The following is a 15,056-nucleotide window of genomic DNA, read 5'->3' as shown; positions in this document are numbered from 1 at the left end:
CACCTCATTTAATTTCAGTGCATAGAGTACTGGATGGACCACCGACCTTTATTCCAGAGAACACAGTGAGTGCCACTGCTCCACAGCTCAGTGCTTAAAGCAGGGGTGTCCAAACTTTTTTTGTTGGGGGCCAGAAGGAGAAATATATTTGAAGTCACGGGCCACAGACTCTGTAATAAAACAAATAATGAAATATACCACTTTAAATAATACATGTTCCTGATTACTTTCATCTACACACCATTTTACTTGACTTACGATCTTTATCTTTGACAGTGTTGTGTAAAATAAGATTTTTCAAATTGATGTTTAATTTCATGATGTCTCTTAATATTAAACTCCTTAATTACGGCAACTTTTAGACTCTTTTGCCCTTTTTCTGCGCTACAACTACGCACTCTCTCCGCTTTTAGACTCTTTAGCCCATTTTTCTGTGCTACAACTGTGCACTCTCTCCGCTTTTAAACTCTTTGGCCCCTTTTTCTGCGCTAGAAATGCGCATCCTCTCCGCTTTTGGACTTTTTGGCCATTTTTTTTTTGCTCTACAACTGCGCACTCTCTCCGCTTTTAGACTCTTTGGCACGTTTTTTTGCGCTACAACTGCGCACTCTCTCTGCTTTTAGACTCTTTGGCCCGTTTTGTTTTGCGATACAATTGCGCACCCTCTCCGCTTTGAGACTCTTTGGCCGTTTTTTCTGCGCTAGAATTGCGCACCCTGTTCTTATAACATAAAAAGTAACAGGACTGAGTGCCAGTAACAGGAGTGAGTTCCAGTATGAGTAGGAATGAGTAGAGTCCTCTGGTATATTGATTTATTAGTGTAAAAATATTAGTTAATGTAAACCACTTTTTTCCAATTCTGTTTGGTTCATCATTTATCAATTTGGTTTTATAAACTGCATGATAATAAATTTGTATTAATTTCAGGTTTGGGTCTGCTTTAGAGAGATAAAACGGATGAAAACAGCCTATACATATGTTACATATGAGAACTAAATCTATTGTGCCTGAACAATGACAAGACAATATATACCACTTTATTACTTGTATCTGTCTTTTCCATTTATCCTTTCACCTTCCAAAAGCATCCTTTCTTAGTGAAACACTGGCGCTCTCTGTAGGTTTAAGCTGGAAGTGCATGACTTTATACACAGTCAGGTCAGAATATTATTTATTATCTGTTCTATCTTCTCCACTGAGCATATATGAGCATTTTGTAGAACCAAGTTACTGTCTGCTTCTCTGCACACTTTATGAAAGAATAAAAGCATTTTTTTTTGTATTATGTAGACACAGAGCAGAGATTTGGCACAACAGAAGTTTACAAATACACTTAAAAATATAGCCGCAAGCGGCAATCATCGGGTTCAAGCACCAACTTGCACAATGGTGCCTACTGGAGCATTGAATGGTGATGTGTAAGAAGGTCTAATATGATTGGAGATGCCCTGTCACATTTAGAAATTATCAAGTTTTTCACCTGTTATTAATGTTGAGCAGAGGCCTTTCAACCTGATCAGTGCTTAAATTCACATGTAAATCTAGTGAACTTTGTAGGATATTCATTAAGTGAGTTAGAACTAGTCAAAAGGTGTCTACATGTTATTGGTATTGATCAGGTGGCTTCAACCAGAATGTTCACAAAGTGGTATTCAGATTGACCTTTGAACCTTTGCAGAACAAGCTGAAATGTTTGACCAAACAAGTTTAAGTTAACACAAAGGAGTGAATGTTCTGATATGACATGTAATTACGAAGTTATTATAAATCTAGTTCTGAATTAAATGGCGCTTCATCAAGCACCAACTAGCACAATGGTGCCTACTAGAGCATAGGATGGTGATGTGTAAGAAGGTCTAACACAATTGGAGACATTCTGTCACATTTAAAATGATCAAAAGTCTTTCACCTGTTATTAATGTTGAGAAGAGGCACAAAGGAGTGAATGTTCTGATATGACATGTAATGTCAAGTTATTCTTAATCTAGTTCTGTATTAAATGGCGCTTCATCAGAGGGATATTGTACAGAGGTCTTTAACATTGTGAGATTACAGCAAATACTGCAGAGTTACAGCAATTTAGGTTAGAAATTCCAAGGACGCACAGATTGCTTGATGCCTGGAGAGTATTGTATGTGAAATTTTCACAAATGTTTTTAATGAACATTTACCTAGAGACTCTACAGTGTGCAGCAAGTGAAATGGAGGTGATAGGCCAAATATCCAGAGAGTAGTTTCAATATAGCTATTTTCAAACAATTAGCAATTATGAATGAACAAAGCACTTTTTAAACATAGTTGTATTGAGAAATTTGTCAGAGCCACTGTACTAAATATGGCAAAAACAATTAGATGTCAAAATAGTACAGCATGATTGACATATACTCGTTGCGACATATACTAGCCTGCTTTCTCTGTATCATTGCTGTGGCTTTCTGTGTCTATATACAGTTATGGAAAATTTAAAAATGTCCCTCTGACTGCATGAAAGAAATAAGTTTATTAATATATATTCATATTAATATGGCTGAAAAGAAAATCTCACTCAAAATGATTGTATTGTGTTTCACAGGTGAAATATTGTATGTTTACTCAGGAATTCACCCTTCACTGAATTTCAACTATTATTCTTTGCAGATCTACAACATGCTATGCAGATTCTACAGTACAAAATGCTTTCGCTATGCACAGTTGTTGCACATTCATTCATTTTTCAATTTTCTTTTACAACATTGTCTGCAACACACATACCTAATAAATGCTACAGTCATGAAAACAGTCACTGCTGCTATACTAAACAGAAACAGAATCACGTCCAGTGAATGGTAGGAGTACCACGGCATCCTGTAGGACTTTGTGCGCAGGTGAGGAGCTCCTTTATGCCTAATAACATACTCAATCCAGAAGACAGCAGTGTCTAGAGGTCCCATAGGCTGGTCCCTGTGTAGTCTGGAGAGTCGCTGCATGTTCATCCGGTAGGATTCATCATTGAGAATCTCCAGTATCATCTGTTCAAAAGTTTGTCCATTCAGCTGAGATAACTCCAGAATCTTTGCAGCTCCTTTGGCTTGGATCCTCAAGAGGTTATCAAACTGATCAAAGAACAGAGGGATGCCGAGGACGGGAACTCCGTGGTAGATGGCTTCCTGGACTCCATTGGTTCCTCCATGAGCTATAAAAGCTTTGATCTTTGGGTGTCCCAGGAGGTCGTTCTGTGGCATCCAGTTCACCAGCAGGGTGTTGTTTCCCAAGGTGGATGGTTTAGCTCCTAGGTGTCTCCAGATGACTTTCTGTGGAAGTTTTGAGAACACAGCAGCGATTTCCTCTGCTGTGTCAGCTGGAAGACCATCTACCAATGTTCCCAACGTCATGATGATGAAGCCGTGTTCTCCTGAACTCTGCACAAAGGCCTCCAAGTCCTGAGGGAGGGGCTTTGAGGGCTTGCACTGGAACCCACCCATGTAAACAACATTGGGCATGGTGGGTCTGGGGAAATCAAATACAAAGTCGATTCTCATGAGCCAAATATCGGCCTCCTGGAGAAGACTGACAATGTCACAGTCTTTGTCAAAGTACTTATCACAGAGTTCTTTATAATGAGGCCCCACAACAAATGTATTTTGATATAGAATGATTGCATAGAAAAGGATGTTCTTAAGTCTTTGACCAAATGTCATCTTGTCTGTGAGGCCAGTACCTGGTACTGGTATGTAGGACAGTGGTGATGGTGCAATAGCGAAATGGCCTTCACCACTCATAATCCAACGCACGTTGAGTACCAATGGTAACTTTAAGTAGCTGGCCAAGACAACGCCAACTGTGATAGCTGGATCAGTTAGCACAAGATCATACTGTTCATCTTGTAGTCTCCCAAGCAGCTCCTTATCCTCAATGATTGTACTCACTGTATTGCATGCAATAGCATGTGCATTGGAAACCATGGAGAAGAAATTCATCTGAACCTTCATAAATTCCAAGGTGGAACCTCTCCCTATCTGCATTTCCACCATCTTCTTTAGGTTCTCCTTAATGAAGTCACCCAAACTGTCAATTCCATCCAACACTGTGATTGTCTTGTACAGAGGGGAGTGTTCTGTAATGTACCAGCTGGAACTTGGTCTGATCACGGTGATTTCATGCCCTCTGGAGTGTAGAGCCTCAATCAGCCCCTTCATGTTCACCCAGTGACTGCCATCCACAGGATAAACCAGAACTTTATTACCCTCACAGTTCAGAATGAGGATAGACGTAGCGAGAAGCAATCCAACAATGGATGAATACCTCCTATGCAGAACTGAGTTCATTGTACCTTAAAACGTATGGAAAAAATAAACAGTTTAGAACTGGTTTAATAATTCTGAAATTTCAGCTTGTGTATATATTGTTGCATGTACAAATCGTCCAATGAAAAAAAAAGTTCCTTTCAGCTCATTTTGGAGAGTTTCCATTGGTCTATTCATCAAGACATTTTGGCACAGTGTAAGGGGCTATATTGTGTGTTCATAGTATGTAGTAAATTAAAACTCAACAAAAATAAAGATACTTGTTTTTTTACTGGGCAGTGACAATATAACAAGTAACATTGACCCATAGAAGACATATCCAAAACAATTTGTAAATATTTGTAAAATTAAAACATGAAACCCCAAATCAGAAAAAGCTGTGAAGGTAAGAAAATGCAAATAATAAAGATGTGCAGTATTTCTTGGATTTACTTAGACATTTATTTAATTGCAGACGGCATGAAAACATCCAAACCTGCAATTCAGACCTGCAAACACATTCCATACAAAAGTTGGGACTGTGAAGCATTTACCACTTTGTAATATTGCCATTCTCTATCACAACAGCAGACAAGCCAGTCAAGTTTCCATACCCTCTTTATTAGCAGTCATGCCTTTGTAATGTGTGCAGCATGTGGATTTAAGAAATGTATCGACATCCCTGGAAGAGATGTGGTCTTAAAGGAAGCTTATGTTTCCTCTAGATCTTAATTCATTCTTCTGCATTGATTCTGCATCACAGAAGTATACTGACACAACCACATACTATGACAGATTTAATAGTACATTGTCTGGAACACTGACTCATCTGACAACAATATATTTCCACTTTGTGACGGTCAATTCCAGATTCCTCTGAACCCAAAGAATTCAAAACTGGTTATTATTTTAGGGCCATATTTCCCACCCCTATGCTTAATGCAGTGCAGTGAGGCATCCGATATTACAGGTTTACTTGTTTCTCAGGGGGTCCTGGGGTAATTTTCTCTTTAATGGGGGGGTCCTCTGTGATTTTATTCCTGTCCGGAACGACCATGGACCTGTTTTTCTCAAACAACCTCTGAGAAAAATACAGGCTGAATTATTAACTTTTTTTCGCTAAACTCTGTGGTCCTCAGGTAATTTTAGTCCTGTCCGGACACACATCTCTGAGTTTCGTCACCTCGCATTTAATAAAACAGCTATTTTTCCTAAGGGGCGGAGTTACAAATGATACACAGGTGAGGGCAAGAAACACTGAGGAGCACGGATCACGTGGGAGACACACTCACAGGCACAAGCAGAGACAGGCACAGAAAAAGGTAAATAAACACAGAAACACGAGAACAGACAGGGACCACGTGACAGAACCCACCCCTTAACGCGCAACTCCTGGGGCGCGAAAAAACAAACCCCCAGGAGCCGGTCAGGAGAGGGTGGAAACCGAAAAACAAAACAAAACACAAGACTAGAACAGAGGACACCTGAGAGGAGACTGAACAGAAAACGGGGACTGGACATTACTGGGCAAAGGGACCGGGATGAAAACAGTAAGAGGGACAGAAACAAACACGGTGACAGGGACTGGAACAGAAAAACCACGAGTGACAGAGACTGGAACATAGACAGAGACTGGAACCATGACAGGAAGAGACAAGGGCACAAAAAACATAGATGGGTACCCAGGGCTGGAAAAAGTCTGTGGGGGCAGCCTGGGTACACCACAAGGGGCAAAGTCAGGGGGCCTCGGAGCAGGCCTGGAAAGGCGGGGCCTGGGAGTGGGCGTGGCGGCGGGAGCCACGGGCACAGGAGTAGGTGCGTTTACCGCCGGTCCGCCGGTGAAGTCCGGCGCGGGAAGCGCTGGTCCGCCGGTGAAGTCCGGCGCGGAGAGCGCTGGTCCGCCGGTGAAGTCCGGCGCGGGGAGCGCTGGTCCGCCGGTGAAGTCCGGCGCGGGGAGCGCTGGTCCGCCGGTGAAGTCCGGCGCGGGGAGCGCTGGTCCGCCGGTGAAGTCCGGCGCGGGGAGCGCTGGGTCGCCGCCGAAGTCCGGCTCGGAGAGCGCTCGGTCGCCGCTGCAGTCCGGCTCGGAGAGCGCTGGGTCGCCGCTGCAGTCCGGCTCGGAGAGCGCTGGGTCGCCGCTGCAGTCCGGCTCGGAGAGCGCTGGGTCGCCGCTGCAGTCCGGCTCGGAGAGCGCTGGGTCGCCGCTGCAGTCCGGCTCGGAGAGCGCTGGGTCGCCGCTGCAGTCCGGCTCGGAGAGCGCTGGGTCGCCGCTGCAGTCCGGCTCGGAGAGCGCTGGGTCGCCGCTGCAGTCCGGCTCGGAGAGCGCTGGGTCGCCGCTGCAGTCCGGCTCGGAGAGCGCTGGGTCGCCGCTGCAGTCCGGCTCGGAGAGCGCTGGGTCGCCGGTGAAGATCGGCTCGGAGGGCGCTGGGTCGCCGGTGAATTCCGGCTCGGAGGGCGCTGGGTCGCCGGTGAATTCCGGCTCGGAGGGCGCTGGGTCGCCGGTCAGGAACCAGGGCGGACAGAGGCATGCGGGAGGCAGAACTGCCCCTGGAGGCAACGGCCGACGGGCTGGTGTTGGGAGGTAATCTCCCTCCTCCTCCTCCTCCGAGCTGGACGCAGGTGTGAGGAAGTCTACATAATCCCAGAAATAAGACTCCTCACAACCTGCGTCCCTGCCAACACGGTGCGCCCCCCCAAAAAGTGCTCCCCCCTTGAGAGGGTCCTCCTCAGGCGAGCGGGAGCGCTGAGAATGCCGCTGCCGTCTTTTCCTCCTCCGGCGCCGGCTAGCTGAGGAGTTAAGAGAGGGCTGCTCCTCCAGCACGCCGCGAGAAAGGGAGGAGCGGCGGATCGCCAATCTGGATCCCAGGTAGACGCCACTCGCTGCATCCATTGCTTGGTCGGTTCTTCTGTCAGGGTGCGTGAAGGAAGGACGAGGAGAGCGGATGCAAATGCGAGTGAATTTATTATACAAATAACAAAAGACAAAAATAAACAAATAAACGGAAACTAAACTGAAAACAAGAAACATGAGACACAGAGACGCAACCACAACAGGCTAACAAAGCACAAGAACCGACACGAGGGAAAGGGAGCACGGACTATAAATAGTGTAACACACACGGGAAACAGAGAACACCTGGGGCTAAGGGGCGGAGTTACAAATGATACACAGGTGAGGGCAAGAAACACTGAGGAGCACGGATCACGTGGGAGACACACTCACAGGCACAAGCAGAGACAGGCACAGAAAAAGGTAAATAAACACAGAAACACGAGAACAGACAGGGACCACGTGACATCCAGAGTGATAATCAGCTTAGGGGTTCAAATTCCACATGCTGGACTTTCCTGAACGTGATCCAAGTTAAACAAGTACTTTATTACTTTCCTTCATTATGTAACGTTAAAGATAATATGATTTTTTTTTTTTCATTTAATTTGTTATTTGTTAATGTTTATCCATTACTGAGGCATTTGTCTCTTTGTAGTGGTGCCATTCCTTCTCACAACAGCAGACAGCTGGTGGCCGAACCATCTTCTTCCAAAGCGATGCCTTTGTAAGGTAATTTTAGTCCTGTCCGGACACACATCTCTGAGTTTCGTCACCTCGCATTTAATAAAACAGCTATTTTTCCACTGCTACACACCATAATTACATTGGGCGCGCGTTTCCACGGAGATCCGAGTGGAAATGGAGGAGCTACTGAACGCGATGTCACGTGACCGAGAAAGCCTAAAAACTCACTGGTCCTCCTGTTTTTTTCAATTGCCCGGATGCAAGAGTTTTATCACTGAGTAAAAGTGTGAAATATTTCTGAGAAACTAATCCCATCTAGATAAGGCTTATGGATTGCTACCTTGCCCTTTATGTGCTAAATTTCCTACAGATTCTCTGATTTATTTAATTTTTACACACTCTATAGAGAGAAATCATTACAATCCTTGCAATATTTGATTAACTTTGATTAATGGTGTTTTTCAAACATATAATCAATTTTCTTACACACTTTTTGACAAACTACAGAACCTCTGCCAATCTTTTCTCCACAAAACGTTTTGTTGATACACCTTTTGTACCTTCATTGATCATTACTATAATTCAAACTTTGTTGACATCACCAGTTTGAAATTGCAGAGGAAAATGTGAAATGTATTGGGTTTACATTGTCTGCAGTGACACACAAGCCAAATCCAAAGAAACACTGTGTATACTTTTTGCATTTTTTCTTACTAACCTAACCTTTTTCTGATTTGGGTTTAAATGTGGAGTCTACAAACCGCTAGGTGCAATTGTATGTGCAAATAATGTATTGCTAAAATAGACAATTAAAGTATTCAAAGACGCAGTATGATTCAGTGTAACGATAAAAAAGAAAAGTTAATTTCTTACCTTGGGTAACAGAGAGAGAATAAAACTCCATCTCATGGGCAAGAAATTCCAGTGTCAGGGTGCGTGAAGGAAGGACGAGGAGAGCGGATGCAAATGCGAGTGAATTTATTATACAAATAACAAAAGACAAAAATAAACAAATAAACGGAAACTAAACTGAAAACAAGAAACATGAGACACAGAGACGCAACCACAACAGGCTAACAAAGCACAAGAACCGACACGAGGGAAAGGGAGCACGGACTATAAATAGTGTAACACACACGGGAAACAGAGAACACCTGGGGCTAAGGGGCGGAGTTACAAATGATACACAGGTGAGGGCAAGAAACACTGAGGAGCACGGATCACGTGGGAGACACACTCACAGGCACAAGCAGAGACAGGCACAGAAAAAGGTAAATAAACACAGAAACACGAGAACAGACAGGGACCACGTGACAGAACCCACCCCTTAACGCGCAACTCCTGGGGCGCGAAAAAACAAACCCCCAGGAGCCGGTCAGGAGAGGGTGGAAACCGAAAAACAAAACAAAACACAAGACTAGAACAGAGGACACCTGAGAGGAGACTGAACAGAAAACGGGGACTGGACATTACTGGGCAAAGGGACCGGGATGAAAACAGTAAGAGGGACAGAAACAAACACGGTGACAGGGACTGGAACAGAAAAACCACGAGTGACAGAGACTGGAACATAGACAGAGACTGGAACCATGACAGGAAGAGACAAGGGCACAAAAAACATAGATGGGTACCCAGGGCTGGAAAAAGTCTGTGGGGGCAGCCTGGGTACACCACAAGGGGCAAAGTCAGGGGGCCTCGGAGCAGGCCTGGAAAGGCGGGGCCTGGGAGTGGGCGTGGCGGCGGGAGCCACGGGCACAGGAGTAGGTGCGTTTACCGCCGGTCCGCCGGTGAAGTCCGGCGCGGGAAGCGCTGGTCCGCCGGTGAAGTCCGGCGCGGAGAGCGCTGGTCCGCCGGTGAAGTCCGGCGCGGGGAGCGCTGGTCCGCCGGTGAAGTCCGGCGCGGGGAGCGCTGGTCCGCCGGTGAAGTCCGGCGCGGGGAGCGCTGGTCCGCCGGTGAAGTCCGGCGCGGGGAGCGCTGGGTCGCCGCCGAAGTCCGGCTCGGAGAGCGCTCGGTCGCCGCTGCAGTCCGGCTCGGAGAGCGCTGGGTCGCCGCTGCAGTCCGGCTCGGAGAGCGCTGGGTCGCCGCTGCAGTCCGGCTCGGAGAGCGCTGGGTCGCCGCTGCAGTCCGGCTCGGAGAGCGCTGGGTCGCCGCTGCAGTCCGGCTCGGAGAGCGCTGGGTCGCCGCTGCAGTCCGGCTCGGAGAGCGCTGGGTCGCCGCTGCAGTCCGGCTCGGAGAGCGCTGGGTCGCCGCTGCAGTCCGGCTCGGAGAGCGCTGGGTCGCCGCTGCAGTCCGGCTCGGAGAGCGCTGGGTCGCCGCTGCAGTCCGGCTCGGAGAGCGCTGGGTCGCCGGTGAAGATCGGCTCGGAGGGCGCTGGGTCGCCGGTGAATTCCGGCTCGGAGGGCGCTGGGTCGCCGGTGAATTCCGGCTCGGAGGGCGCTGGGTCGCCGGTCAGGAACCAGGGCGGACAGAGGCATGCGGGAGGCAGAACTGCCCCTGGAGGCAACGGCCGACGGGCTGGTGTTGGGAGGTAATCTCCCTCCTCCTCCTCCTCCGAGCTGGACGCAGGTGTGAGGAAGTCTACATAATCCCAGAAATAAGACTCCTCACAACCTGCGTCCCTGCCAACACGGTGCGCCCCCCCAAAAAGTGCTCCCCCCTTGAGAGGGTCCTCCTCAGGCGAGCGGGAGCGCTGAGAATGCCGCTGCCGTCTTTTCCTCCTCCGGCGCCGGCTAGCTGAGGAGTTAAGAGAGGGCTGCTCCTCCAGCACGCCGCGAGAAAGGGAGGAGCGGCGGATCGCCAATCTGGATCCCAGGTAGACGCCACTCGCTGCATCCATTGCTTGGTCGGTTCTTCTGTCAGGGTGCGTGAAGGAAGGACGAGGAGAGCGGATGCAAATGCGAGTGAATTTATTATACAAATAACAAAAGACAAAAATAAACAAATAAACGGAAACTAAACTGAAAACAAGAAACATGAGACACAGAGACGCAACCACAACAGGCTAACAAAGCACAAGAACCGACACGAGGGAAAGGGAGCACGGACTATAAATAGTGTAACACACACGGGAAACAGAGAACACCTGGGGCTAAGGGGCGGAGTTACAAATGATACACAGGTGAGGGCAAGAAACACTGAGGAGCACGGATCACGTGGGAGACACACTCACAGGCACAAGCAGAGACAGGCACAGAAAAAGGTAAATAAACACAGAAACACGAGAACAGACAGGGACCACGTGACATCCAGAGTGATAATCAGCTTAGGGGTTCAAATTCCACATGCTGGACTTTCCTGAACGTGATCCAAGTTAAACAAGTACTTTATTACTTTCCTTCATTATGTAACGTTAAAGATAATATGATTTTTTTTTTTTCATTTAATTTGTTATTTGTTAATGTTTATCCATTACTGAGGCATTTGTCTCTTTGTAGTGGTGCCATTCCTTCTCACAACAGCAGACAGCTGGTGGCCGAACCATCTTCTTCCAAAGCGATGCCTTTGTAATGTATGCAGCATGTGGTTTTGCATTGTCTTGTCGAACAGTTCCTTGAAAAATATGTTGTTTTAAAGGCCTATGTTGCTTCTAGATCTCAATATACTTTTCTGCATAAGTGCTGCATCACAGTATCACAGTGTTAGGACACAATCTTATACCATAACTGACCCTGAAGTTTAGTATTTTTGTAAATAATAGTCTAGAATGGTTATTTTATAGGATATAAGGATAAGGATGAAAAATACTGATTCTTCTGAACACAATACATTTCCACTGTGTAATGGTCCATACCAGATGTACATAAATCATGAGTGAACAAACTGAATCAAGATCCAAACAAACAGTTAAGTGTGGAAAAATAGCTTCATTAGATAATATATCAAAATCCATGGCATATGTTATAAGATGTTATTTACTTCAGTTCATTTACTTATTTGCTGATCAATATATGTATGGAACAAATTAGGAATGAATTAGGACTTTAATTATTTTAATTATCCCAGAAAACCGCTCTTATTTACCTTTTAATTTTAAATTAATTTAATTTAAATGCCAAATTAAAGGGCCGAGATTGAGATTATGCTATATAACTGGTTGCTGTTTCATGTCAATGTGTGGTTGACAGTGTTTACCTGCTGAGTGTAAAAGGACTGTGTGTGATGTGTGTTGTGATGATTGTAAAACATCCTTAGTGCTAAGTGTAGCTTTATTCATTCTAAAGTCCAGTAATAAATTGTCTGGAGATAGTAAACAGTATCTAGAGCTGTTATATATGATACTAATATGGTCTCTGGAGCTGAATTAGTTAGACTAAAGTCTCCTAAAACTCCACAGAGTGTTTTTTTAGAACAGGCATGATACACAGGAGGTTCATTTGGTTATGATGTAATGTTTTCCTTCTCTGGGTTATGTTTCATATGCAGTTGTTGATTCTCAGAAAATACTTGGGGGCCTTTTTGCTGATTGCATCCAGTTTAAATAGCTGGCAAGTTTTTGTGACTAAAAACAGTGACTTTTATATAGTATTATTTAGAATTGCACTATTTTATAACCACAACATTTCACTGTGAAGTTAGAGTGGAGTGTTGCCAATCTGGAGTGTTGGCTTTTGTCCTTTATGAAGGCAAAGCCATAATAACCCAATTTCAATCTTAAATAAACATTAAATCAACGTTGAATTTGGTGTTGATTTAAAAAAAAGTGAATCAACGTTGAAATGGCAATGTTGTTTCAATGCTGTACGCAGTGTTCTCAAATCTCACGCTTTGAGCGTTCACACGCCACACATGGTATTTCTCACGCTTGCCAATTCATCGGCTGCATATTATAATGTACTCTCCAATGATTGAGCCAATCAGAATATAGATCGCTCTGTTGTTAGGCAGAAATAGTCAAAGAGGGTGGAGTTTCAGCCAGAGTGTCAGACGCGAAGAACTGTCCGATTCGAAAGTTCTGAAACACACGTCTGTGAACAACTGAAGAAGAACTGCGCACCAACCAACCCCAACCCCCTAGAATAAATGAAGAAGAACTGCGCGTGTTGTTTTATCGTGTTTCATCTTTGAAACAACAACAGATACATAACATACTTGAACCATATTTCAATCATATTTCAACCTGATGATCTTATCATGTGCAACAGAGGTAACTTTTGGTCTTGCTTTCCTATGACAGTTCCTGATGAGAGCCAGTTTCATCATAAAGTTTTTGATGGTTGTTGGTTCTTGAATTTCGTTCAGATTTATTATTATTTCTTTACTTCAGTAGTTCTTGTCATGATATGGATTAGAACATTACTTAAATATGTTTTTTCACTGTTATACCTGTAACTCTACCTCTTCACAACTTTACAACTGATGCTCTCAAACATATTAAAAAAGACAAGAAATTCAAGTAATTAACTCTTGATGAGTTCAGCACAGCTGTTAACTGAAAGCCTGAATTCCAGGTGACTCTACCTCATAAAGCTGACTTAGAAAATCCAACCAAGATGTGCAAAATGTGTCATCTAAGCAAGAGGTGCTACTTTGAAGAAAAAAAAAAAGGTTTACCAAATGGTTCCATATGTTTCTCTTTATATTCTGGTTAATTTGTATTAATCTATTAATCTACAATAATATGTATTTAATTCCTAACTCTACTAACCTCTAATTACAGTGGAGTCTTGCCTTTTACAACAAAGTTGGGGCTTAAAAGACCTCTAATATTTTTTACAGTTTCCTGCCATATCATCATATGCTGATGGCATTGGTCCAAACTCACAAATAAGTCATTTGAAAAGTCTGTAAATATAAATGTCAGACAAATGCCATAATAACAAGTAAAAATACCACAAAAATACCACAGTAATGCATCCTAAGTTTTAAAAAATAATAAAAAATTGCTTTATGTGGAAATGGGAAATTTAATACATTTAAAGGTTTTACTCAAAGTTTAGAGTTTGGCTATATGCTGTGCTGTTCAGATGAATGTTAATTAAGTGTGAACAGGCCACATTTATACATTATAAAAGATAAATCTTGAGAGAGAATGTAGAACACTGACTCAGGAACGTGCTCAGGAAAACTCCAGGAGAGCAATGCTTAATTACAGCAGCGTAAGGACTTGAACGAGTTACCATCCCACTTCAAACCGTTATACCTCCATTCTCCACAACACTGTGAAAGCCAATTATCTGAGGAGGAGGAAGATGAGAAAGAGCTGCACTGTCCACATGCAGAGTTTAACGGCAGTGTTTTTTCAGCACAGGGCCTGATGAGACCTTCTGCAGAATAATGTTCTTTCCCTTAAGCAAAGGCTATGCTTGTCAAGAGCATTTTAATTCATTTAAATCTTTTCACTATTTTGCCTCACATATATTAAAGAGTGCCCTGCTGCCCAGGAAAAAAAGTCAGTGAACCATCTGGTTCAGATTAGAGATCTTCTCCAAGTTTTAACCAAACACAGTTGTGCCTGAAAAGTTCCAGCCAGGGGTGATGTCCTGGCAGTTTCTTAGATATGAGAAATTAAAGAATTAAAAAACTCCAGTATCTAAATATTACATGAATAAAAGTGTATTGTGGAATGTGGAGGTTTTAGGCACCTAAAAGTATATTATTTAAAATAATTTATTCTGATAATATGAGAGTTTTTACTTGTAAAACACCAGATCTCATTAAAACAGATCCAATTAAACATAAAGACATTAAACAGTCAGTAAGAAAAATTACAGAAGAACAAGAAAGTAGTTGATTGATCTCACTTGATTTAGGCACTGATTTACCAAAACAGGTTTTGGATGATGACTATAAATAATACTCGACTTCCATTAAGGAGTTGGAAAATAAAATTTATCTCATTTTCTTCCCAATTTGGAAGGCAGCATTACATATGGAGGCAGGGGCTCCAGCTGATGACAAGATTCCCCATAACCCGCCTCTCCATATTGGCCACGCCCCTCCTCTCCTCTCCCCACGCCCTCATGTCAAAAAAGGGTCAAAATAGACTCACAAACAAAACGGAGGAACGCAAAGGAGGGAAAGTGTTGCAAAAAGAAAAAAGGCTCAAAGTGCAAAACACAAAGAAAAAGTGGTGTTGCAAATGATTAAAAAAAAAATATTACAAGTGAAAAAAGGTAACTTATGTTCTCTTCTTTGTTTGCAATATCAGATTTTTTTGCAATTTGTGGAGTTTTTTTTCGTGATAGTTTTATTTTCTCTTCAGCATTAAAGACCCCAATTTGACTCCATACATGTACACTAAAAAGTATATAATCAAAGCAAAAAAAACTTTGACTCTCCAA

The 15,056-nt window shown here is 43.8% G+C and overlaps 1 protein-coding gene across 6 annotated transcripts in view; it reads right to left on the bottom strand.

Moving 5' to 3' along the window:
* The window catches only part of ugt5d1 (UDP glucuronosyltransferase 5 family, polypeptide D1), a 42,719-nt gene that overhangs the window by 11,979 nt on the left and 15,684 nt on the right, over nucleotides 1-15,056 (bottom strand). For 2 of the 6 annotated variants that reach the window (XM_049468942.1, XM_049468943.1), the window contains exons 1-2: nucleotides 8,650-8,703; nucleotides 2,752-4,309 (exon numbers count right to left, since the gene is read on the bottom strand). In XM_049468942.1, coding sequence (XP_049324899.1) covers nucleotides 2,752-4,309; nucleotides 8,650-8,680 — 1,589 coding nt within the window. In that variant the 5' untranslated portion in view covers nucleotides 8,681-8,703. Of the gene's footprint in view, nucleotides 1-3; nucleotides 226-2,477; nucleotides 4,310-8,649; nucleotides 8,704-15,056 lie in introns of those variants that run through there. The other 4 variants (XM_049468947.1, XM_049468946.1, XM_007247311.3 and 1 more) reach the window with 3 other exon arrangements.

The sequence above is a fragment of the Astyanax mexicanus genome, chromosome 20 (assembly GCF_023375975.1).
Source record: "Astyanax mexicanus isolate ESR-SI-001 chromosome 20, AstMex3_surface, whole genome shotgun sequence".
NCBI classification, from domain to species: domain Eukaryota; kingdom Metazoa; phylum Chordata; class Actinopteri; order Characiformes; family Acestrorhamphidae; genus Astyanax; species Astyanax mexicanus.
Note: the sequence above shows the minus strand (reverse complement) of the source record. Positions and strands in the feature narration are given on the sequence as shown.